The sequence below is a fragment of the Malurus melanocephalus genome, unplaced genomic scaffold, assembly GCF_030028575.1.
Source record: "Malurus melanocephalus ecotype Western Australia unplaced genomic scaffold, MMel_1.1 scaffold_882, whole genome shotgun sequence".
NCBI lineage: Eukaryota > Metazoa > Chordata > Aves > Passeriformes > Maluridae > Malurus > Malurus melanocephalus.
In genome coordinates, this window is record NW_026624114.1 from 108,608 (window position 1) to 136,038 (window position 27,431).

Here is a 27,431-nt window from a genome sequence, read left to right on the forward strand (position 1 = left end):
CAGGAGCAGCACTGCTCACTCCCACTGACAGGTGGGCAGTCTCTCACCAAGCAATCCTTTCTGTATCCCACTTTTTCCGCTCCTCCATCCCATTTATTCCATATAAGTAATGAAAAAAACCCTCTTGAACGTTTTTTCTTGGCATCAGTAAATTATTTTAATCATCTCATATATCCTGTCAGTAAATCAACAAGAAACCACTAAAACCCACAACTTCTCTGAAGTTATTCCATAGAATTTTCAGTAACCTTTTTCACAAGCACTTGTATAAATTAACTCTGCTTTACATTAACCTATTACATACAAGCTGCAATTCTGCTCAAGTTTAAAATACACTTAGAGCTGTGTTAATGGGAGAGGAGAAAGTTACTCCTCTGAGATATAAAGAGAGACCACTTAGGTGTCCACAGAGAGGGTAAGATGAGCCCAGCCAAATTACCCATGCTGACATCAGTCCGCAGACTTAATGCAAACAAAAACATTTCCTCCTTAAAGACCACAGATGGTTCCACAGTGGCACAAAACCAGACTTCTTCAAATTTTTAAAGAGCAYCAATGATGTCTGGGGKTGAGATTTTTGTTGTTTTTAAAGMCAAGTGATGGTTCAGGCCTTTTCCCCAACAGGTTCAGATAAAATCCTGTACCCTTCAGTAAAATCATGAAAAAAAAAGGTGCCTATCCAACTACACCAACTTCATGATGGTATTTATTTCAGAACAACTTTCATTATCTATAGTACCTACTCTAGTTTTTATCAGTACTACAGGCATGAATCTCAAAGAAATAAGGACCAAGTTGACATCATTCATGACAGCCTTGCAGTGCCTCAAAAACCATCCCTCAAGCCTTCCTAAAATATCTCTAGGCTTACAATAAGGTAAAAAAAGCACACATAACACAAAAAAAAATCTAAAAGAATTAATAATCCCTAGAGGCTGTTCTATGCCCCYGGCAGTCAAGAGCTTTTTGGTCTTCATGGCTCCTATTGCCCACAGAAAATAAAATCCTCTGAAGTATTACGTTTCCTTAGTTACAATAAGGTGACATGAGGACAGAATTTCAAACTAAATTCTGGCATTGCCTTAAACCACACATGTAATGCAATTTTAATTTGGTTTTCGTATGTCTAAATTATGGATTACTACTATGCCTTAACTCACGATAATGCTAAGTGTCTGACACGCAAACATCTCAGCTTTGAAGAAGTGGGTCTGAAAATTCACCCATTAAAAACTGTACCAGTATTGATGGGAGTTCCACTGTCATGGGAACATCCAGCAAGTAAATCTAACTGATGGTTGCAAAAAAATGTGGCTTTACTAAGAACAAGTCTTCTCTGGTCCATTCACAAGGTAGTATTTTTTAAAATATCAATATTCGTGTTTCTGTTATTCTGAATATGGAACAGGAATATTCAAAAATACTTATTCCTAGTGCCAGAGTTCAAATTTTACTCTTTGTTCTCACCACTGAAAATTAATAGAATAATAAAAAGAGCCTTTTCTAAATAATTACAGTAGAAAACAAACTGTGACAGGGACTAGTGATGCTCTGAGTTCTGTGAGGAGCTCAGGAATTCCAGCAGCCACCAGCAACCTGAYGTTTGGGAACTCTCATCCTGAGCCAGTACTGCAGGGCACATAAAATTTCACATCTACATCGAGCTTCACCAACTGAATAATTTATCAACTTTTAGATACACGGATTGGTAAAATCCAGCAGTGATGACGATCCCTCTTTACACATCCTCAGGCTGCTACAACCCCACGTCACAGTAATGACATGCAGGTGACAATCAGCTGCAGGGATGCACCGAGCAGGGCTCCAAGGACATGGCAGGATGGTGAGCACATTGATGCTGTCAGCATTCCCTCCGAGCCAGGAGCTGGGTAAGGAGGCCCTTGGATCCTGTACATGACAAAAAAAAAAAAAAAACAAAAAAAAAACCAAAGGAGCACCAATCTTCTTTCTGCATTCATCAAGAAATGCATTTGTGGAAGTGAGAGGAGCAAAACAGGGTGGTCCCCGACCCTGGCTGTAGCTGTAAGGAGAGTTCTAACAAAGCAGGTTTAAACCAGAGTCTAGGAGGAAATAAAAGAAGAGATWGGTGTTTATTTGCATATTAAGAGACAATTTCCCATAAAAACAATACTTCAGGAAAAGGTTTTTTCTGTTGAAAAGTAGTACAACGTGTACTTACACTTCACTTTAATGTATTATACACAGGAGTGTAAGAAAATCCAAGTTTTCTAGAGTAAATGGCCACACAGCGCACACAAAACCATTTTTATCTTAATGAACTATCAAGCAAAAAGGGCGCTTAACAAGTTTAACAAAATGTAAAAACATGTTTCAAAGCGTAAGAAAAACTGCCATTTGTCAGTCGAAGCCCTCATGCCCCCAGTGCTCAGGAATCACAGCACAGAGGAACCAAGAGGCTGTGTTCCTACAAATAACATGGAGAATCAAAGCAATCCTGAGCAGCGGATGAAGGGGGAAAGGATCAGACAACACAGGGTAGGAAAGACCATGAACACACTGAAGAGCTGGCTGAAACTCCAAAAACTCCAAKGAGGGCTAAACCATGCCACCCAAAGTCCCAAGAAGGAAGAGAACCATGAGGAGCCAGGAGAGGAGCTCAAAGAACAATCACCCCCAGGGTTGCTCTGTGATGCTGAAGGCTGGGCTGGAGGCTAGACACAGAGAGACTGGTGGGACAGTCAGGGCCAAGGGGAAGAGCAAGACCTTATCAAAACCAACTCAAAAAACAAAGCAAAGGATCAGTTATTCTATTTGCTCTGAAAACATTTAAAATTCAAACTACCAGGGCTACTTTCCACATAAGCACATTAGCAAAGATAAGGATGACGTCGAATCAAATCAAGGACACACTATCAAAGCTCTGCTTTTCTTCCAAGGAGCTGAAAATAAATCTTTAATTGCATGAAGGTTTCAACTCAAGATCCTGGAGATCAAACTGATGTGCTTTGTAATCAGAAGATGAGGTTACACTGATTTTAGYTATAAATAACCAAAAATCGCATCACGTCCCTCTAAGACAACACCAGAAGTAGGAATGGGACTGAAAAATGACTCCAAGTCTTCTGCTCTAACCCAAACACAAACTTTTACAGAGCAAATGTATCTTGTTATTAYGCTTCACATTATTAGATTTTATCTAAACAGCAGAAAGAGAAGAGCAGAGAAGCCTAGAGAAAATAAATTACCATCTACTGCCATAAGGTAAGTTTAACATGCACCTGGGATCTTGAATTAAACTATTCTCCTTCAGGAAAAAACATTTTAGAAGCTTAAATGTTAATTCAAAAACTCTTATTTTCTATAAAAAGCACATTATCTCAAAAAGCATCCCTTTTAAATATCCTCTACAGAAACATYATCCAACCATTCCATACTTTCCCCATCACACCCTCGTGCTTCACAAACAGAGTAACTGYGGGCATATTCCAGGCTTGAAAAATTTTTAAGATGTGCAAAAAATTTCTATTASAGAAGAACCCCATACATCTAAATGATTAGTTTTAGAGCTCTCTTTCATAATGACTTCACAGCACAATTACAGGTAAGAGTCCAACACCACAAAGTGCATCACAGACAATTGAACAGAGAAAGTTATGATCAGAATTACAAAGATGACCAGAATCTTGCTGAGATACTTGTGAATTATTTAATTTTTTTTTTGCTTTCAAATACTGCACTGGCATCACAGGAGTTTTGTTTAATGTAAGTTGAATGTCTCTTGTCCATGCCAACACAACCAGCCTGTGGAAACAGATCTCCACAAACCCGATGTGAAGTCCTTGTCCTCTTCCAGAGTCAGAGTGGCTTGACAGCTGGCACTGCTTTGATCTCAGCTCACCACACTCCTCGCTGCTTATCATCCTCCCCACGTTTCCTTACGGATGCCTGCATCTATTTATCTCATCTTCCACAGTCTATCATTCCAGAAAGGACACGGTCYCCGGGGTAGAGCCCATCCTTTACCATGTGCAGTGCTGCTCCTCCAGATGAACCACAGAGGACAGCCATCATCTTCGAGCCAGGAGAGGGGGATCTCCCTTGGACACGCTTCCAATTATCAACAGAGTCTGAGAAATATGATGACCTCCACAAGTGCCTGCATGGRGCTGAAAGGGCACTGCAGAAATTCACCACATTCACTTCTCTCTCTCTTTGTCCATCCTCCTTTTAGCAGCTCTTAGTGCAGGGAAATAGAATGGATCGATTGCTTTACACAAGTCTCCTCTATCCCTTTACTTTCGGAAGCCAAAAGCCACAGAGTCTCAGGGGGATGAGGGTGAGTGCAGCACTGACCTGTGTGTGCTGTGCAAACTGCTGTGGACACCCCCTGCACTCACAGATTGTCTGCCAGGTACCCCCCGAGCTCCTAAAGCCCCTTCTGCCCCTCCACAGCCACTCCAATTAACCTCCCCAGGCTGAGGTTAACCTTCAGAAGTGTTCCACCTTCACGAAAGCCTACCTTTATGATTAGTCATAAGAAATATGACTTCATCTTGCTCTGATTCAATCCATGGATCATCAYACTGTGACATCCAGAACAGCTGTAATTACAACTGAGTCAACAGCCCATTTTCAGAATATTGTCCTGTACCAGTTTAAAAGCAACCAATTAAAACARTACTGGGACAGATCTACATAAATCTAAGTTCTAGTTTCAAAACAGTGTCAGAAAACACTTGACATTTCCAAGTCAAAAGTTACAAACCTACATATTTAAAATTCTGATATCACTTATTTTGCTGTATTATGTATTATTATAAAACACCTGTCATAGAAACAGATTTTTAGCACAAAGCTCAGCTWAAACCAAAATGGAACAAACTCAGACCTAATTCAGCTCATCAGTTTGTTCAATCCTATGCACRCTTCTCCTCAGAGCTACCAAACAGCATGAACAGATCTCTTGAAAAGTTAGGGGGGCTCCAGGAAGTTTGGGGGGCTTGGTAGGGTTTTTCAGAAAGGAATAAAAGTGCTTTATCTTTTGTGGTTTTAAAGGTAAAGAACTTTTAGCTATAGACTGGAATGCAAAACCAGAATTCTCACCCATTAAAAAAAGAAAGAAAGAAAGAAAGAAAAAACAAACCTTCCCAACATTTTATACCATTTCATTTATGAATAGTAACKGAGTGAATAAACTGCTTGGCTGGCAGGGCAGCAATCCACTGGATATAGTCCACAGAGCTGACAMAGGGGTAAAAAACTTCTTTTACATTATTATTTTACCCTTGTGAAGCCCTTATTTGAGCACAGGGCTTCTTTTTTGTGGTTTCTCACTTCAGCCCCAACTCTGTGGAAAGCGCAATCCCGGCTGAAGTACCAAGGTGACTAAGCAATCCCAGTTTTTGAGCAGCATTACAACATTCAAACCCTCTTAAGAAGGACAGCGCAGGTAAGTCAAGCTTAAGTAAACTCAGCCTTTCATAATTAATGTCTGCAGAGAAGAAAGGGAAGGAAGAGTCTACATGTGCACCAGGGCAGGGATGGTGATACAACAGGCTGGGATTTTCCAGCAGGAACTCCAAGGTGAGGAGCCGCAATTCCCGGAGCACACGGTGCCCAGCTACACCAGGACCACGAGGACCTGCAGCTCCACTTCACCTGGCAATGGGGTGGACTCAGCACACGTGAAACAGCCAAAACTCAGCCACACATCCACCCATGCATTTCCAGGCTGGTTTTTGGCAGCTGCACAGGGAAACCCCAGAGCCCAGCGCTCTCGCCCCCATACGCCGCGAGCTTCCCTTTACATTGCACCAGACATGAAAACCAAACAGGGAAAACCATCCCAGACAGGAGTGCACACACCCAGCTGGCTTCTCCCTGTGCCTTTCCACACCATCACGTCACTGGGACTCTAAACTTTTTGGGACCAAAGTCAAGAGCAGATCTCCTCTCCAAAGTCTATGCTGTATCTCACGCTGCCATGAACACAAGGTTATTTTGCCCACTGCCTCCTAATGCCAGAAAGTTGTAGAACCTTTTTTCCACCCAGTATATATGAAATTTAAATAAATAATAATGAATATATGCCTGGCTCCAGATTTATAAGGCAATTCTGGTGTCTTAGGCATCTACTTCTTGGCAATAGCCTTAATAAAATACCAGAAACTCAGCTAATTTTCTGACTGAGCATGCCGAATAGTAAGAGTCTCATARATAGTGCATGGTGTATTTTTAAATTTCTTTAAAGGCTTTTATCTCAAAGGTGGGTTTGCTCGAATGTTCTAGCTTTCATTATCCCCTTTAAAAGAAACACCCTTCCCTCCCCAGTTTCACAGAAATRCTGCATTCTCAGACACACAAAATAATTTGGGTCCTTTAAAGCTAATTGTAATTACATAGTTCAGCTAAATAATTAACCAATTCCACGCTGCTGCACAAAGGAAACAAGCAGTACAGCTTCACACAGCTTGAAAATTAAAACATCAGTGGGTTTGGATACCAATATTTTCAAGTTAGCAAAATATGCCAGCAGTTATAAAAATGTTACACTTCAATAATATTTACAGGCTTCATACACACTTCATATTTACAGGCTAAAAAACAAGCTTAACACATTTCATAAGCAATTGGCAATTTTTTTTACTTGCTGGTAATTTKCAAGCTATTCACATATGAAACAATTCTATGATTTCTAGGTCCCCCCCCTTCCTGTTTAGAAACAATTCCACAAGAATAATTAATGCACAGCCAGGATTCCAGTATCTTCAACCCAGCATGCTGCTGGAATGAGAAGGGAACATTCAGACAGCACCAGGGCTGTCAATACATGTCACAGAAATGCAGCACAGACAAAATCTTACTTACTTTGGAGGCCCAGGGCTGTAGGCAGTTGGCGTAACATCGAACAAGAAAAGCCATTTCTTAGGCTGGGGAAAAAAAGTTTCCTTTCTCAAATAAAAGCCACAGAGGAAAAAAAATTGAGAAAAATCCCTTCTGCTTTCTCTTTAAAAATCGTATAYCAAAGCAGCAAATGTACATATATGCAACTTCTCAGGTTTGGATTTCACACTGAATTCAATTACAGCTTCCCCTAGATCTGAGGAGTTTTCAGTATTGCAGGGAGTTAGCAGCAGCAGCTATTCCTATAAAAATGTTCCAGTTTTAACAAGCACATAAATTCAAATCAAAATGTTTCTTAGCTTCTCAAATACAAATATCCATACGTTCCTCCAGGCAAGAGGCATGCACCCAAAAAGTGCTGCTAAAATTGAATTAATTCAGAAATGGATTAGAACTGCAGGTTAAAGCAACAATACATTAAAAAGCGAGGTATGAATTCTTCAAATTTCTTTTTTCTCTTCTAAAATGCATTTACGAGTGGCTTATCTTCGGGTCCACTTTTCAGAAACTTCATATTCATATTGTAGATGAAATTTTGCAAAGGTTCTTCAGCATCTTAGGCGATCCAGGAATCCCACACCCTGGGATATTAAAGTTTCTTCTTTATACTCATGTCCATCATAACTGCAGAAATTGAATTAGCATCCGGACTGTAGCTCCAGGATATATGCTCTAACAGGTTTGCACTGTGGAATGTATTAAAAGCCTCTGCAATACAAACCTTTTTCTCTTCCCCCCCCCCTCTCTTTTTTTAATGCAGTTTACAACTCTGCAGTGTTGCTTAGTATTCTAATGCATCAGTCAGATAGCACGGCTAACCCACGCCTAGCTTTTCCAATTAAAACATTTCTGTAATGCCCAACAAAACAGGACGTCCATGGCTACAGCAAGGCTGGCTGCTGGAGTCCTAATTCCTACTATCTTTGCCTGCTTCTCAGCAGCTCCCTCAGGAGAAGCTCCCATCGATTGGATGCTCCGCAGCAAGATGAAATATCTAATAAGGAGGAAAGAGAGTGGGAGGGGAACGGAGCTAAAAGGATGACATCACCTGTATAGAAAGCCTTTAGAAACTGCATTAGATCAATTGGCTACTGGATCTGCAGATGCAGCCAACAGAGCATCTTTATTGACCTAATATAAACACACATATCAGTACAACTGCWCAGCAAACACCCTGCTCCACAGCAGCTTTTAAATCATTTTATCGTCTATTCATGGATATGCTGGAATTCTGATTATTTTTTWAAATTTTTTTTAATTAATCACATGTGTCTACTAACACTTTCAACAGCATCTGGGTGGATTATTTTTCATCTCTGCATCCAAATTTAGAAATAAGTAAAATAAATATATGCAGCCATTCACATGCACACAGATACACCCATGATCAGCTCACAATAAAAAAATTTTTGCTTTTATGTATGTGTGTCACACTAGAGACCTGACACTTTTATCTCATCCTACACAATACAGAGATTTTATCCAGAATGAGAAGTAAATTTCTTATTGAAAAGTMATGTTTATAATCCTCATAATTTTAATGGTTTTGAAACCATGTTTAAAAGTTTTGCAGGGTGGGGTTTTTTYCCCCCTCAAACAACACTAATTCTGTTTCTAACCCAAACTGCCTTAATTCTGCAGTAGTCAATTCAGTTTTAGAATCTCCTTTTGCAACTAAAAACTGATATATTTGAAAGGAGCTTAAGAGTCTTGGATGGCAGCCCAGCATGCTGGAGAGCTTCTCCAAGGGAGGATCTCGGAGATCCCACACCTTTGAGCCGGGTCTGCCGCGATGCTTTCGGTTCCTAGAAGGCAAATGACTTCTGCTACTGCGCAAGGGAGGAAAGGAGGGAGGAGACAGGCAGGGGGACACAGGGTGCAGGTTCTGTTAAAGACATTATTTTGGTCTCTGGATAATTTACTTCATCTGCAAGAAGGGGCACTCACTGTTGCTGTTTTCCTCTTTTTGGAAAGAATTTTCGTCGCCGCATCAGGCTCGAGGGTAGTTCTCCAAAACAAAACCATCCCGTGATGGCTGTACCTCCTGTGTGCAAATGGAGCTGCCAAGGGGGGCCTGCCGRCAGTGAGGGCCAAAAATGCCTTTTTTGTCTTGCTTCCTTGCTTATTTTTGAATATTGAATCAGGCAGTTTGAGGCAATCCACAGAAAGCTCTTTTTCATCTACTGTGCCAAGGGACATGTGGAAGAGGATTCTCACRTTTCTGAAGCCAAGTTGTACCAACAGGACATCACTCTCCACTCACACCAACAGCTCCTCAGCAGTCATCCAGGAGCTGAATTCCTCCCAGTATATAACCCAAATTACCACAAAAACACAGAATATCTGCAGTTGAAAGAAATCCAYAAGGATCATCGAGTCCAACACTTAGGATGGGAGTTGCACCTCAACCAAGAAAAACCTTCCCCTGGTACCTTCCAAAACTATCTTAAAAGGAAAGCATTGGCATCAATGTCTGAATTTACTCATCCTCTTAACAAACAACAAAATATAATAAATGCAACCAGGGTCCATAAATAATACTGAGTTTAATTTGTATTTAAACATAAGGGACAATAAGAACTTCAATCCTGYGCTGGCAAAATTTGCAAACACAGTCTATCTGATTTTTAAAAGCTGAAAGCATTCTAACTACTTTAGATTTTTACAAAGCACTACACAGCTACACAAATAGCTGTTTCTTTTACTGCTTTTTCAATACTAAACAATAGGCTGGATATTTCAGCTTCATCTTACACACGGCTTTATTGCAYCTTTTCTAATAATTCACAAAACTGCATTTAGAAGCATCTTAAATGTCTGTAATGCTACAGGATAAATCCTCAGCAGCAGTGAACACCCAAATACTTTTATGYAGTGTTACCTGCATTATGGCTAGCATAATCACAATTTACACCAAGGAGAAAAGACCCCATGCAGCTGAAGAAACCCCCTCTCTCCCTCCCTTGCTGTCCCCGACAGCTCTAAGGGGTGATCTCCCCCTCCCGGTTTCACCCCGCTGCATTGTGCAGCAAACCCGATCCAGCACGGATTTTGGCGCSGATGCCATATTTTACAACTACTGTAAACACCAGCTCAATAATGGGAACGAAATTCTATTTCCTCCCTAGTTTTGCCTTTAAGTGCAGATGACATCATCCCTGTGGCCGTGCCGCCAATGAGCGCGGCGGCGGAGGGGGTCCCGGGGGGCTGCAGCCCGCGCTGCGCAGCCCAGCCCCGGGCGGGGGGAAAACCTGACCTACTTCCACACCCYGGCTTTTGGGGCATCCCCCCACTCCTTTCTGCTTTCATCCAGTTATTTATTTATTTATTTACTTTAACRCATGCCTCTCTGCAGCCCCAGCTCCCTGCAGCACAAGGCTGTAAGTTTTTTATAAATCGTCTGTTTGATGACAAATCTCAAAACTAGAGCAACTCTGAGATGAAAAAAAAAATCTGATACAAAGGCTTGGTAGTGATCACAATCAAGATACTTGAGAAGAGCTGCAGCATTGAGCAGAATCACAGACAGAAAATCACCAGTCACGTTTTTAGCCAGAATCCAAGTTTTCGGATGATCTTAAGGAAAAAACAGTCTACAATCTCTGTATTAAAGGTGGTCTTTGTTCCTTAACACTGATRTATTTCCATGCTGAAATACCACTCCACAGATTTCTCTGCATCATTCTCTTTATCCTCTCATAATGCTACCTGAATCCTCCAGACTGTTAACCAAATCTACACATTCTAATTGTCTACAAGAGTAAGTCACAGAAAAATGGGATGTTTTTAAAAGGATAGTAAAGCCTTTCATAATTCAAATGCATGTTTAGTTAGGCAGGATTACAGTGTTCCCTTATTTAAGGACACCACAAATGCAAGCCCTGCACAGGCGGGAAGCACCGGCAGCTGCTGGCAGAAGGTACCCCAGGAGCAGCACGACTTTTTCCTGATCAATCAGAGCGAGCAAAGCCCATTGTGCAGCTCCAGCAGGGAGGATGGTGACGGTCTCAAAGCCGTCATGGCCCTGGCTGACGAGGCACGAGCTGCCGGCRTGCCAGCGAGCCCAGGGGCCTGGGGCTGCAGGACTTCTGTCCTTTTGTCCTCAGATCCAGGCAGCTGCTGGCACAATGTTCCTGCCACACTGTCTGTGCCACAATGTCCCTGCCACACTGTTCCCACTACACTGTCCCTGACACACTCCCCACCACAATGTCCCTGCCACACTGTCCCCTCTACACTGTCCCTGCAACACTGTCCCCACTACACTGTCCCTGCCACACCGTCCCTACTACACTGTCCCTGCCACACCGTCCCTGACACACTGTCCCCACAGTGCTCACCACAAGCAGACACCTTTTCTTGTCCCCCCCCCGTTTTGAGTGCATTAGCTCCCGGTCTCATCCTGACTCCAAGCCCATGGTGGGGGCTGGGGAAGGCAACCGCTGCTCACAAGGCGATCTGTCACTGCACACACTCAGGAAAAGATGTTTCAGGCTAAAATAATTCATTTTAATACAGTTTTCTGAGTGGGAATTGCCAGACATAGCAGCATAATGCAGAAATACTTTAGCATAAAGGGCATCTGCATCAAGAGGTTATTTCCATGATTTGAGTACTTTAAATCTTTTTGGACAGGCAGGCGATGGGGAGCRAGGGGTGCAGGAGGCAGAGCCAGCTGCAGACCCTGCCATGCTGGCACAGCTCTCTGGATTCAGTGTCACTGCCATGCTGATCCTGATTTCTCCACCTCTGAACCTAAACACCAGAATCAACTCATTGTATTGTCGGGGCATGGTCAGCCCCTCAAGAGGGCTTCTCAGGAAAAAAAGGAAAAAACATACAACCTCCACCCTGTTCCTGACACTTTTATTAAGGGGAGGCAGGGAAAGCAGCACCACAAGCTCCTGTTCCCCTTCAGGGTGACATTCCRTGGTGCCATCGCATCCTTCCATACAACGCTTTCCATGGCAGCACTTACTAATAGGCTGTAGAAAAATCCTACCCAAAGATCTGTAGGACTCATAAGTAGTATGAAAACACGATCCATCCTAAGGGAAGGAGCGAGGGAGAGCGGGGGGAGAGCGGGAGAGGGAGGGCAGAGACTGTCATCATCCCTGAAGTGATGTAAGCTTCTAAATATAGCACYAGCAACACAGGAGGAACAATAAAAAGGCACCATGGATTGAATTTCTCCACTGCTTTCACGCTACCCCGACCATCTTTTTTCAGCTGCTGTGTTAAGCAGGGAAAGGTCATCTCCTGTTTGCAGCGATTCAGATTTATATGGTTTATTATACATTTATAAATTACAGCTCTMTCCTGCAGCTCTGTCTCGGCACACACGCTCTGCAGAGCCGGGCAGAGCATGATCCGCATTGCAAACAGGGATGGTGGCAGTGGGGGGGAAGGGGGAAGCCCCCTTTGCTCAGACAAATAAAGTTCCTTTCTACAGTTTGAAATGAGATGTTTCATACCACGCCCCTCCCTTCCTGACATCTCATTTCAGCAAGGGGTGGGGAACTCTGGGAAGGTCTGCAACCCTAAAATCCCTGTATCAGCCCAGAAGGGTCAGTCTGGGGGACTGAATCCACCCAGAGACACTGAAAGGACAAAATAGCCCATATCCCACAGCAAAATTTCCCAAATACATTTAGGATTTTGCTCATTAAACAGAACCTCAATCTGGTCTCAAATGTGACATCACCTCCCAAACCTAACACGGACCTGGCCATGATTTCCTCAGCTGACAGTGACCTCAGAGGCCAGGCAGAGCCTCCCATTTGGAAACTGCAAAACCCACCCATGTATGCATTTTCTCATTCCCTAAAAGTTGAAATAAAAACCAATATACAATACCATTTTTTCTTCCCTTATTTATTAAAATGACATCTCAAGTTAAACCAGGTATATTAAGACTATTTAGAACAYGAGGTACCACCAAGCTTCTCACAAGAAAAAGGCTTCTGATTAAACGACCTTCAGAATAGTGCATTAAGTCCACAGATGAGGTTAAAAAAATCATTAAAATGCCACTCCCWGTATTTCTTTTGTCTTTTTGCCTGAGGATTAACACCAAATTGGAAGGCTGGTAGTGGGAAGAGGGAGGCATCTGACTCCTCCTACCAAAATTTCTCTCTAAGCAAGGGCAATTTTGAACAGTCCACTCTCATTTATTAGAGGTCAGTGCATCCATTTTGCAGAATGTACGTGAAGGAGCCTAGCCTGTGTCTGGAAGGAGTCCTACCCTGACAGACTTCATGCACACAGCTCAGCTGCCCTGGGTGGGACCAGCCAGGATCAGCAGAGCCTGAGCTCAGTAACAGAGGGAACAGGGAATAAAGGGGAGGGTATCAGGTGCTGAGGCTCTGCAGATCCTCACATCTGGATCCCAGGCCAGGGGGATCACAGCACAGGACAGGGGGAAGCACAGCACAGAGCACAGACCACAGAGCAGCTTCCACCCCTCAGATGGAGCATCTCAGTGAAGTGATTTCCAAAGTTTCTCATTTTCTGGTAAAACCCAGCCCTTATCATCCTTAAAAATGGAAAGCTGAGTGTGCTCAGAGAAAGTTTTCCCCAGCAGTCATTTATCTGGGGGTCCTCCATCCACAGAGGGGAAAACAGCAGGAAAAGGCCTGGCTATTCTCACCCAACCTGAGAAACTGATCAAGCAGATAAAGCAAGGGGTGAGGCAGTGCCATACCTGCACTCCAAACTRACAAACCACAACTGTAACCAAACCTTAAAGGAAACAAAAATCAAAATCATAAAGACAATACAGGCATTTGGCTACTTTACATACACAGGCTGTATGGCTACTTTACCTCAAACTAGAAAATAAGAACATCACATAAGAACAAAACCAGTCTAACTTGCAAGAACAAGGTAAGGAACAATGACAAATTAAGATACAATAATGGTCCCATTTAGTCAAGTATTTTATCTGTCAGATATATCTCTATTAAGAAAGATGCCAATATCAAATATTAAACTACAAATGCTGTTAAATGTCATTAGATAGTAATCAGTTCTATGCCAAAACCAAAGATACTGTTCTASATATTCTCTCATACAGGCAGTGTTTCTCATGCCAAGTTTTTCCAAGGAACTGTTTTCCAACAGGGAAATGCTTGCATTATGCACTGACATTTTCTGATGGTGATTTTTATTGAAAATTGCTCAGGATATTCTCAGTCTCTAAATTGGTCCATGAGGTTCACAAGAACATGACTGAGTTGATGTGAATTTCCATATTCTAAATGAGAAATCCATTTTACCTTGAACACAAAGTTGAAAACAACACCATCACAGCCCTTTAAAGAAATCATTCARTGCTACGTGACATCCAACCCAACAACTCCAAAACCTTAGGATGCTAACATACAAAATAACCCTTCACACCACTTTTCTCTAAGGCAGGAGAAACCCAAACCTAAGTGAAAGGTTGAGTTGGCTACAAATGAGACTATAACCAGGCYGCTAGATTTGAGTAGAGCATATTGGACAGAAACAGCCCAGATGGAAGAGAGGAAATAAMAAACAGATCCACGCATGCTACCATCTCCCTGCACACAGGCAACCAGCTTGCTGGCTACTACCCTGTCAGATTCCCACAAGAAGCCACCCAATTTGTCACTTCAAGAGGCTGAAACAATAATGTTAAAAACAAGGATCTGACAAAGAAGTACAACYCATGCATAGAAGATTTTTAAGTCTCCAAAAAGAACAAAGTATCTCTCTGGTGCAGAGCATCTTTTACCATCATCCCCGAGTGACACAACGCAGTTATGAGCAGTGGGCACAAATCTCACACATCCTTCTCCATCTAGTTTGCATAAGAGGTTGCTTATAAAGAATTAATGATTTTGGAACTGCCACCCAAACCCTTAGGGTCCATCAAAACAGAGATTAACTCTCTGAATATGCTACATAAAATATTTTCACAGGCATTTTCCAAGAAACTGAGTTAATGTCTATGATGGTATAAATAAAAGGAGAAAGAAACAGATAACTGGTTATTGTGTGGAGACCAAAGWAGTAACTTAATTTTTACTTCTTGTGGTGGTAATTTGCAATTCATGTAGAAGTTTTGAAAGGTTTTTCTGCCACAAGAGTACMTCCCTCCCACAGTACTGTCAGCACCAGCTGAGGTCAAGGTTTGAGCAAGTCTCCAGATTGATCCCAGTCAACAGAGCGGGATGGCTTCTCTGCAAAGGACAGACTGTGCTCAGGATCTGCGTCCAGACAGTCCCAGGCTTCCTGGTGAAAGTGCTCACTTGTAAAAACACTGATGTGTTTGGACTACAAGTAAGAAATTAGCATAAAAATATCCACAAGCTTCTCTTGAATTATCACAAACAAGTGCAGTTCTGCTGCTCTGCTGAGCAAGGGGAGAGCTGCTGTGGGATGACCCTGGGAACAGGGGCCCATCATCACCCCAACACCTGGGCAGGGAGCAGACGTACAACTGAGTGCTCAACTTACTCAAGATAGAGAAAGGTTCAAAAAAAGTCTTTGAGGCAAGAATCATAGAACAGGTTCATATTGTTCCAATTCTCCTGCCCCAGGCAAGGATCCTTCCACTAGACCAGRCTKCTCCAAGCCTTGTCCAGCATGGCCTTGAGGAGCGGAGAAAATGGGTAACAAGCCCTATTACCAACCTCACAGTGCAGCTCTCCCAAACTCAGTACCTTGTTCCAGGACCGAAGCCACAGCCTGGCAAGGMAGGACAATGTCTGTCTGTCYRTCTGTCCTGCAGCAGAATGATGCCTCATCCCAACACGGTGGCATTGCCCCCACCACAGCCTCTCCCCAGGGCCATGAGAAGGGCTGTACACTCTTGCCAGAAGCCAGATTTCAGTAAATACAGGTGCTTGCTTAAAATAAACCTTCCCTAGTTTCAGTCTGATGTAGTTTCATTTGTGCATCACTCTTAACTGCTGTTACACAGCTGCACATGTCACCTCCAAACTGARGTGATTCCTGTAAATCGTGGGTTATATATAACCTGCTTGTCAAATCTGTAAAATCTTCAGGGAAACTCCTGAATGTAAGTTTTGAAAAACAACCACTTTCATTATGGATAAATTGGGGTTGACATGTGGCATTACATTCTTAGTTTTAAAAAAAAATAGAATTTTAATCAGAAAAACACGTATTTTAACCAAAGGGCAGGATTTTCATTAAGTATTTTTGTACTTTGTGCGCATCCTACGCAAGTCATTACTTGCTTGGAACTGCAGACACTCATTAATTGGATTGGGAAACACCAGTGGTCTATGAACATTCCTAGGAAGATTTTTAATGCACAGCACACTTTGAGGATTGGTGTTTTGCTAATGACCATCATAACCAGCGGCAGACTTTCAAGGAGCCCTTGAAAGTAACACTGCTGACAAAACGAGCAGACAAAATCAATATGTAAAATAAAATATGAGCCAACATGCATTTGGCAATTTTCCCCTTGCTTACAAAAGCAGAGGGAAGTGCCCGAGGACAGCTCGGCAGACCAGGGCGAGTTCAAGATGCCGAGCACAGGTTCCCATGCTGGATGCCAGTGGGATCCTGCCACAGGTTGTTTCCAGCTCCACCAGTGAAGCAGTAGAACCACACAATCACAGAATCATTAAGGCTGGAAAAGACCTCCAAGACAGGATGTTCAACCATCAACCCAGCACCACCAGCACGTTCACCACTAAACCACGTCCTCAGTGCCATAACCACACATTTGCTGAACGCTTACAGAGATGGTGATTTCGTCACTGCCCTGGGCATCCTGTTCCAATGCTTTATTGAAACTTTCTAGGAAGAAATTTTTCTTAACATGCAACCTAAACATTCCCTGGSTCAACCTGACACTGTTTCCTCTCATCCCATCACTCATTACCTGGGAGAACAGATCAACCCTCATGTGGTTCCAGCCTTCTCTCAGGGATTTGTGGAGACCCAGAAGGTCCCCCCRARCYTCYTCTTCTCCAGGCTGAGTCCCCCACTCCCTCGGCTGCCTGGCCTGGGGAGCAGACACCTCTACACCACTCGTTAACAGAGCTGCTTAACCACCACCTGATTCACAGCCTCTTCCTCACCAACAAAGCCCAGCCTGGCAGATGAGGATGGGGGCTCCATCCACAGACATCTCATCTCCTCCAGCAGACAGTGCCGGATGCTGCACCCACACCCACACTCTCTCTGTGTTCAGCCCACGACAAACCAACCCCACGGGGCCCACACGGGAAGTGAACRCGCTGCAGACGCGGCTGCTTTTGATCACAGACGCCAACAGCACTGCAGGAGCTCAGCAGAGCTGCAAACAGGGCAGCACACTGGGCTCTGCCACGGTCCTGTCCTGCACAGGGTGCCTGGCTAAGGCAGGCTCTGGAACCTGAACTAATGTGTGCTCCTGAGAGCTGGGATCCCACCAGGGCCACGCAAAACTGGAGATGGAGACTGGAGAAAATCCTCACGTTGTTAAAAACAGCACCAGCAAGAAGGAACCTGCGTTATCTCTTTGGATCACATAACACCTCCACAGAGATAACGATGACATTCATTTCTCATCCTCTAAGTGCACTGCAAGACCCGTGGATTTCAGCAAGATTTACATTTTCTTGTGATTCACAGAATCCCAGAGCAGTTTGGGCTGGAAGGGACCTTAGAAAATATCCACACCCAAGCTTCTGCCATGGGCAGGGACAGTTCCACTGTCCCAGGCTGCTCCAAGCCCCATCCAGCCTGAATTTGAACACTTCCATAGCTTCTCTGGCAAACTGTGCCAGGGCCTTGGCACCCTTACAGGGAAGAATTTCTTCCTGATACCTATCTAAACTACTCTTTCTGTCAGCTTGAAGCCATGCCCTCTTGTCCCCTCACTCCAGCCCTTGTCCAAAGCCCCTCTCCAGCTCTCTTGGAGCCCTTTTAGACACTGGAAGGGGCTCTAAGGTCCCCCCAGAGCCTTCTCTGCTCCAGGCTGAACAGTGCTAACTCTCTCAGCCTGTCATTTGTTAATAAAGTTCAAATTCTGTCAAGTCTTTTTTTAAAGAGTACAAAAAGAGGAAGYGTGGATATAAACACAGTAAAAAGCAATGAGCTGCAAAGAGGACCATCCTCCAGCTCAAGAACTAGTGATCAGCCATAGCCTCATCAAAATTAACAGATATTCCAAACAGAAGATGCTGTGCCCAGGTTTAACAAAAGGCAGGTGGAGACAGGTTCTAAGTCAGTCTTACCTGGTTTAGATCAATAAAAGGGACCATTTCAGCAAATTTACCTGATAGTTAAAAATAGGTTATAAAAGACCCACAGTGTTTTATAGCATTTAAAAAGGAAAGGATTAGTGATGGTAAAGCACCTAATGGGTTTGATCCAGTATATTGAAATGTGACTTAATTCCCTCCAATTGTGAGATTCCCCCATGCTACCTCCAGCCTCTGACAGGATTACATTAAGTAATGATCAAAGAACAAGAAACTTGCCACTCAAGCAGTCTGCAGTGACAGACTTCTCTGAAGATAAATGCTTCTACAAGGCTTCAGGACAAATTTTACATGATGCAAATATTAAGATACTGTCCGTAAARTGCAATATTATAATAAATCTTTTAAACCTCATCATCCTCTTAGAGTAGTTTTAAAAATTGCATCTCWGAGGAAGAGGATTACTACTAAAGTTTGGTACCAATTTCTTTATCCTGGTCTATAATGAACTAACAGGTGAAAAATTCAGTATGTTGCCACAACTCCACAGAAATAGGCATTACATCATACATGCACTATTTTTAGAGACAGAAATACTCTTCATTTTAAAAAGATCACAGAGAGACTTGTCAATTATGTATGTGAGTAACAAATGCACAGAATCACAGAATGGTTTGGGCTGTGTGGGATTTTAAAGCTCATGTTGTTCCAAMCCCCCAAGGCAGGGACACTTTTCACTATCCCAGATTGCTCCAAGACCCATCCAAGCCCTTGAACACTTCCAGGGAAGTCCACAACCTCAGACTACTGGCCATAAACATGAATAAGAAAAATCTTACTTAAAAAAAAATTTAGTTTACAAGTCTGAGATGTGGAAATTTTTACTGAACTGTGAAACCATCYTTGCATATGAACACTGCAAGAAATATAAATGCAAAATTTATTATCTCAGGTTTTATTTTTTAACTGTGAAGATAAACAGTCAAACCGTTTACTTTCCTATTATTTGATACAAGATCAAAACAGCAATTTAATTTTTATAAAGCACCATAACTACCATTAAACCTTTTTTTTTAAAGCATTATCATAAAGAAGTTACTTGCTGTTATTCTGGCTGCAGTTTTGCAAGCTGCTTCTGCATGGGCACAGAAATTTGGGATATAGTTTAGCAGAGATGATCACAATTACTTCTTTCTTTTGTAATTAAAAAAAACATGCTTGTATTATTACTTTCTTCTTTTGTAATTATAAAACATGGTTGCATTATTGATTGGGTTGAGAAYTAGACTAAGAATAGAAATGACTCAATATTTATCTCCATTGTGATGCTGCCCTGCTGCAACGACCCCAGCTCCTGGCTGGATGCTTATCACCACAAAGATATGCAATCATGCTAACAAATCAAATCTGAAGCAAGAGCARGCATAATTAACACCGATGCCACTTTCTTCCTAATCCATTCATTYTCAGCAAGAGGTTTCTCCAAATGTGCCCAGCCCCACTTTCTCCCCCCCAGTCAGGACGTTACTGCGGGGGCGACGTGCARGATGCGGAATTACTGAGTGACAAAAATGAAAAAGGCCAGGAATGCGCAGGGATGAAGAGATCTGATGTAATTACAGGGCTCAGAGCTGCCCCAGGCAGAATGACAGTCACACACACTTGGGCTGTCACCATGGCCATGGCCTCGCACGAGACCCAGCGCGACAGAGCCACCTCCTCCAGCCCTTCAGGGGCAGCAGTGCTGTGGTGTACCCTGAAAAAACAACTTGGTGCTTTGCAAGCACACATTTGTCTTTGGGACCTGGCTGGCCTGCTGTGCTGTAGAAGGGAAGAATCCCCAGCAGCAGCASAATCTCAACATGGCTTGGGTGCACCCTGGATGTGGAACCTGCTCCCAACCCATCAGAGCTGCACTGGCATCCTCTGACAGGCACTGCAAGAGCAAAGCCACACCACTGTGCACCTCAGAGACAGAAACAGAAACATAAACCTGTTCTTTCTCAGGGRGAACTAAGAGCACTGCCAGCATGGGTACACTGTACTTAAGTACACTGCATTTACTTGGAAGGAAAAGAAAAAAAACCCAACAACAAAAACCAACTACAAATAGCTAATTCTGCAGACAACCAGTACTCTTGTGAAATAACACTGCTCTGTGAACCACAAAAACGGAGAACAGTAATTTAAATGGTAACACCTTCACCAAAGAAACCAACCAGATGATCCATTTTTAACATTAGGTCATTCAAGGAAGAGCAGGGAGGGAAGAAATTTAAGATACCCACAATAATTGTAGTTATTGTCAGCTATCCTGAAGAGATACAGTTAAATTAAGAACTAGAACTCTTTCATTTAATTAAGACAAAAGAAGACCTTCAAGGATAGTAACAATAATTTAAAATATTATTTAAAGTATCTGCATTCAAATCTTGGTTTTGTGGCCAATCAGGTATTTCTAGAGGATGAGTTCCAGCACTAACAAGGATACTCCATGTGAGAAGTAGATGTAAGCTCATGTCACAACCTAAAAGGTAATGTTTTATAAAACACAGATTAACTTTAATCATAAATATAATCACAGTATATTTAATGTGCAGAGATTTACATTCTAAGGAGTCAATGGAAATTGCATAAGTAATTCTCCTTAAAAGCAAACATAAGAAATCTTCTATTTAAAGAAATATTCCAAGCTGGGTTAAAGCAACACTGAATTTCAAAACCTAAAGGATCTGAGTTTTCTTTAGAAAGCAGAAAACTACTTGCATATGAGAGATTAGGCATGTGAAAACTTAAACAGTGTSACACTGAGTACTCCAACATCAACCACAGGAGTCAATGCAGAGGATGGAAAGCTCCAAGCCCTCCCTGARCACACAGAGCTCACAAAAGGTCCATCAGTCTGCATTCAGCATCTGTCACAGAGCACTCAGCAACAGGCTGCAGAGTGAAATACAACTGTGCTCATTCATTAGTATTACACCAGAGAGGAAATCTGCTGGAGAGTTTGTAAACACTTCTCCCACTCTGGCAGAAACCTCATTGCAAGTTCCTGTCAAATGGAAGTTTGACTGACCCTGCTCCTTATCCTGATCCCCTGCCTATAGCAGAGGGTTGGAAGGAGATGATCTTTAAGGWCCYTTCCAACTCAAACCRTTCTRTGATCCTGCTCTTCTCTCATGGGCTACATGAAGGGTTGCACCATGAAACCTGTTTTTCAGGATCATTGTGAACCAAAAGATGAGCAGGTTCTTACAGGCATGGAACTAGCCATACCTCAGATAAATTTATTACTTTACTAGTTTATAATGGAATAYGGAAAAATACAGGCACCAAACTTTTCCTTACTTGTTACACAGGCAGCTTGTTACCGTGTTTTGATTCCTCAGTCATCTATTGAGTTACAAATTACTTTTTGCTACCCTAAGTACTCTGACACTTTCCAATTAGGAGCTTACAGTCTACAAAGCAAGGTATTTCAGTTCAGACTGCTAAAAACCCAACAGCTTGCAGATTTGGTAGTAGAGGTGGTTGTTTACTCTTTGCCACTTAGCACTCATTCATCCAGGAAAACACTTAGCAGTGTTACAGGACTCTTCTTATATATTCCTAATTAACAGATATAAAATTAGACTTCAGAATGTGCTGTTGATTTAAGAAGTCTATACCCTTTTCCAACAAACACTGACTGAGATTATATATATATATATAGATACATATACAGTTACATATATAGATACATAGATATATTTTTTCACATATCTGAGGAAGTCACCAGGTTTTGAACAAGCAACTACAGGCACCCGTGCTCTGTCTTGTTGGTAACAACAAAATTAATCAACGTGAAAAAAAAAAGCCAATGTGAAGAAAAATCTTAATGAGGACATCATCTGTTGACTAATCACAGTGCTGTGAGTGTACCACACTSACTCCTTGCAGCACTAACTGACAACCTCTGAAATCATTCAAGAAGCTGTGAAACTTGGTCTTTCACAGACCAAAGATGCCAAGTCCCTTCTCACGCAGCCCTCCAGGCACRCTGCAAAGGTAGCACCAGCATCAGCTGTTCCTGGGATTCTCTTCCTCTTAACAGTGAAATCTGAACTATTATCTGTGTGCTTATTCACTGTCACAAACACCAAAGAGACAGAGATAGATTCTGTCACACACAGATTGGAATTTAATTCCTAATAAAGCCTTATGCACACCCACCCAGAGCGTGAGGGTCCAACATCTCATTTCTTYAATAACTAATTTAATGTCTTGCTAATGATAAAATCCAACACATGTGACAGTTCTCAAAATGAGATGGCAGAGGATGTTAAACTTCAAGCAACATATTCTGTTCCTGTCACAGACACAGTAATGATGTGCAGGGCCTAAAATCACCACCTGCGACCCAACTGCTACCAACACACAGAAAAAACAGCTGTTTATGTAAGTTATAAGCTCAAACCTGACTGCATACATCAGATATTTTGAAGCTTATCAACTGAGAGCATATCTCTTTTGAGRAGATGAAAAGAAGATGGGGAAAAGGAGGAGAAATTGGTTTTTTTCTCTACTGAGCTTGTACTTCTCAGCTTCTTCAAGGCTTGTACTTCAATGTTAGTCCTGGTTTTAACCTTTGATTTTCAAWGCAGATCAAATTATCCGGAACAACTATTTTCAATTAAATAATTTGTCTAGATCACATATATCTTGTTACCAAACTGGAAATTTGAAAAAATAATGGTGAAAAAAAATCTTTACATAAGCTTTGCAACCTAGAAACTACAGAGGTATGTGCCTTCCCACAGCACAGACTTTAGTCTCTGTTGCTATTTAWGATTTTAAACGTATTTAAAGCAGATGCATTGTGGTTACCCTTTTGATGCCTGAACTACCACTATACTATTTTTAAGCAAGTAAACACAACCAAGTACAAGAGCGTTAATGCTGTTCTGATCTGCATTTGTGATGAACTCAGCTCTAAACCATTGAGCTTTCAAATTTATTAATGAAAAAGAAAGAAATCCACCAATTCCTACATCTTACCAAAATAACTGCAGGTAAAACCTACAAAAACTGAAGAATGACCATTCCTCTGTCCAGAGAGCATGTTAAGATTCATTTATTGTGCACAGCAGAAGACCATTGAAAAAACCCCAACATCTTTTCCAGCTACTACCTTCACTTCCACCTATGGTGTTCCAATATAAACCAATTCACTGCTCCCCAACAGGAAAAAAACATTCTCAAAAATGGCAAACATGCACTATTTCACTTCACCGGTTCTGTCAGCAAAAGAAAATTCCAGCCAGCCACGCAGAGATCACAATACCCAGGAGATGGGCCGAGGGAGAGCAGACTCACCGACATGTAGCTGCTGGAATCCACATTGTCCGTGATGGTCTGACGTTCTCCCCTCTGGTTGATTTTCCTGTACCTCCGCCGCGACTGCCGGAGCGGGACTTCTCTTTGCAAGATGTTTTCCTCATTGTCTTTGGAGTTCTCCACCTGAAACACATGTTCAGGCTGCTGGTTAAACATCCAGTTCTTCCATAGCACCGAGAGCCGGTGGAGCCGTATGAAGTTCATGGGGAAGGAACAAACATAAGTTTGGGGCAGTTAAACTTTTCTGGAAAAATCGGCCGCGGTTGTTTCGGAGAATCAGTCAGAAGTGCCTTATTACAATGAGCCGGAGGCCATAGTTTCCTTCCAGGAAACAGAGTACTTAAAAAAAAAAAAAAAGGTAGAAAAGGCACACATATCCTCTAAACAATATCTCATCAGTAGAAACCGCTCTGCACCCACACTTAGCACAAAAGAGTAACAGGCACCGCTCGTTTCAAGTTTAGCTTCAACACAGAAGTTACCATTTCTTTGTGCATTTACAATCTGGCAAAAATACTGAATTATGTCCTATTTTTAGTAGTGTGATTTTGAAAAGAGTAATTTATTTCTAGTACCAGTCACAGCTAAACAACTTTAAATATTCCAGCTTTTCATAAATAGCTACTTCACCTATGTCACACTGCCTTCTAATCACTTCCAGTGGATTATGGAGAAATGGCTGGAACTTGATTCATATCTTGATGTTAAATATTATCTGTGACTAAACATTAAAAATTACGTAAATTTATCTTGTTAGTAAAAGCCAACATGAAACCTTTTATCTCAATAGCTACAATTCTTTTTTTCTATAAAAAGCAGTCTCATCCTTTCCCATTTCCTTTTGATGTTTTGGAAAAATATCTCCCAGCAGGAAGCAGGGCAGACACGCATGCAAATAGGCTGCAGCAGGCAAGAAGCTTCTCTACAATATATCTACTATGCAGAAGTTTCTGCTGTCTTCAATGGCTTACTTTTAATTTTTTTTCTCCAAATTTCACTCGAATATCCTAAACATTAACACTGGAATATGAGAAGAACCTCTCCGTGGTCTTAGACAGCTCTCACTTCATCTAYTCAAGTGAATTATCTCAAAATTAAAATCCAAAAAGGTACAAAAGAATGAAAMCCAGGAAGACTTAACAGACAGGAACAGGAAAGTAACCAAACTACACCATCACAAATGCAAGATCACATCTACCTTCCACATCACTTTTTCCAAACAGCTAAATCTGTCTGAAGTCAGAGGAAGGTGCAAGCAGCTGCGCTCATCTTGTGGGTTATTTTTGATTCCATAGAGAAAAACATACATTAACAACATGGGTTAAAGCTACAATAGTTAGAGAAGTTAGAAGAGTGAAGTTCTTCTATTACACTGTAATACTGCAAAAAAAGAAATTAGAAAAACTGAGTTCCCCCAGCAAGGGATAACCACACTTTTCACTAGAATTTTACTATCTCTTTGCAAAGGAACAGGACAACAACCAAAGATATCTACTTGCAGCACTGCTGTAAGCATGATGGTATAAGGGTCTAAAGAATACAAGGCAAGCAGGCACAAACACAAAAAAGAAACAAAAAAATCCTTTTAAACAGGTCATCTCGGATCATCAAAAATGCACTAAGATGATCAATATAGAAATCTCTCTTCATCTAGCATAAATATGGATTTCTAGCTAGAAATTCATATGATTTCTCAAAATTTCTCAATTTCCATTTTGAGAGCTAGAAAGAATGTTGCTCTCAAATTGTACAGAAGGCTTACAGAAATAAGGAATTTTAGTTTTGTACTAAAGTCACTCATTAAATAACCAAAGTTATTTAATGTACTAACTAATGTACTTTTGTACTAAGTCACTCATTAAATAACCAAAATTGTGCTGATTTACTTTTTAATTTTTGTGTGGGAGCTCCTTCAATAAATTCATTATTACCCTTTTTTCTCTGCATTCAGTCTTACAAGAYCATAGAAACTGAAACAAGCTTCTTCAACAGAACAGATTAACCTGCACCTGAGAAATGCTGAGGTGGACAAAGACTCTTCCAGTACAGATAACCCTTATTATCATGAAGCCCTAAATTAAACAGATATTTTTAAGAGTAAATTGAAACAAACCCCCAGTGACAACAGAAATTTTTCTTACACACTTCTAACTGAAAACTCAGAAGTGAGCGTAAATAAATTATTTGATAGCACTAAGACAAAACAGGGGTGGAAAATMAGACCACCTGCTTCCTTCAGTTAGTGAACTGCTGTTGACAAAAACAACRTGAAAATCAGAAACCAGGAAAGACCTCCACGCCACAGTACTTCCAGCTTAGTATCATCAGCTCAAGCAGTATTTTAAGTCCAGCTGACCACCAGGCTGTCAATGGCTATGATTTACAAGAAGTGGTTTTGATGTTCTGTGCATAAACAGAACAGGCACACCTGGGCACCTCACTCAGCCCTGCTTTCAACTGGATACAACAATTTCTGCTGGCAGAGGGGTGTGAGCCTCCTCACAATCCACAGTGGGATGGAGACTCCTACAGAGGAATTCAGATTCCCTSTGGATGCAAGGACCCAGAGCTGAGCAGGATCCCAGCGAGGGAGGAGAGGGAGGACACAAACCCCAGCCATGGCAGAGCCAGGAGGACCAGGCCGCCATTGAGTCAGGAGAGACACTGTCCCACAGCCTGTGAAATCATTATTGCACTGTCAATAAAGTATCACACAATTGTTAAGGCTGGAAAAGGCCTCTAAGATCATCACATCCAACCATTCCCCAGCCCTGCCAGGCCCACCACTAAACGCTGTCCCCAAGTGCCACATCTATACAGCYGTAAACCCCTCCAGGGATGGTGACTCCATCACTGCCTTGGGCAGCCTGTACCGGGCCTTGACCCTTCTCGTGAGGAAAATATCCTTAATATCTAATCTAAAACCTCCCTGGCACAACTTGATGCCATTTCCTCTTGTCCTTTCCCTTGTTACCTGGGAGAAAAGGCTGATCCCCACCTGGCCACAACCTCCTGCCAGGGAGCTGCAAAGAGCCATGAGGTCCCCCATGAGCCCCCTTCTCTCCAGGCTGAGCCCCCCCAGCTGCTCCTCATCAGATTCGTGTTTTTGTGCCAGGAAATCTGGAATAGCACATCACTTAGCCATATCCTAATCAAAGGATTATTGTTTTTAAAAGGCAATTTTTATTGTTCTTTATTAACCCSAAGCACTGGCAGCAGCAGGATGTTCCCACACTGCCAGCTTCACCCCCTGGCTGCCAGGCAGAAATCGAGGAGAGCTCCAGGACTGCCCTCAGTTCCACTCTGCAGCTCGAGCCAGCAATGAAATATTTTCCACCTGCAAATATCACACTGCTCTTCTGAAATCTTACACACAGATCTGAAGAGGAAAATGAAAGCATCAAGGAACAACAGAAAGGACACTTCAGTACACTGAGATATGCTGCAATTCTGGGCCATTTTCTTAAGTGATAAATGGGGCTATTATTAATTTAATAGATTGCTCAGCCTCCAAAAATATGAGTTACAATGCCCATTCACATGCTATCTGTTATCCTCATTAACTTAAGTTGACCACATTTTATTGCCTCTAAAATGGGTCTGTTCCCAGAGGATTCCCACTACAAAACTGTTTTACATTCTAAAATGACAGGAGAGAAGAAAAAAAAAATTTAAAAAAAAATCAGTCACCAGCAGGAAATTATGGAGTTCTTTAACTCCATTAAAGTGGCTAACAAATTCTTTTGCTTGAAGATAAATATTCATTATGTATTAAACCTCATTAGTATGTTTCAAATTAAAAACTAGAGAAAATAAAAGAATTAAGATAAATTAATAAGAGTTAATCAGGGAAATGAAACTCAAGTACACCTCGTGTCAGTGAAGATCATTAGCAAGGTGCACGCCACCACACTGATGCTTTTTTCTCACCCTATTTGAAGTACTACCTAGAAAACACAGCTAATAGTACCTTTGGCT

The 27,431-nt window shown here is 41.9% G+C and overlaps 1 protein-coding gene across 1 annotated transcript in view; it reads right to left on the bottom strand.

The window, feature by feature from the left end:
- RAPGEF6 (Rap guanine nucleotide exchange factor 6) overlaps positions 1-27,431 on the bottom strand; it is a gene marked incomplete at its 5' end in the record, with an annotated part of 96,615 nt that overhangs the window by 53,062 nt on the left and 16,122 nt on the right. The window contains one exon of the mRNA XM_057385861.1: positions 23,433-23,576. Coding sequence (XP_057241844.1) covers positions 23,433-23,576 — 144 coding nt within the window. The remainder of the gene's footprint in view (positions 1-23,432; positions 23,577-27,431) is intronic.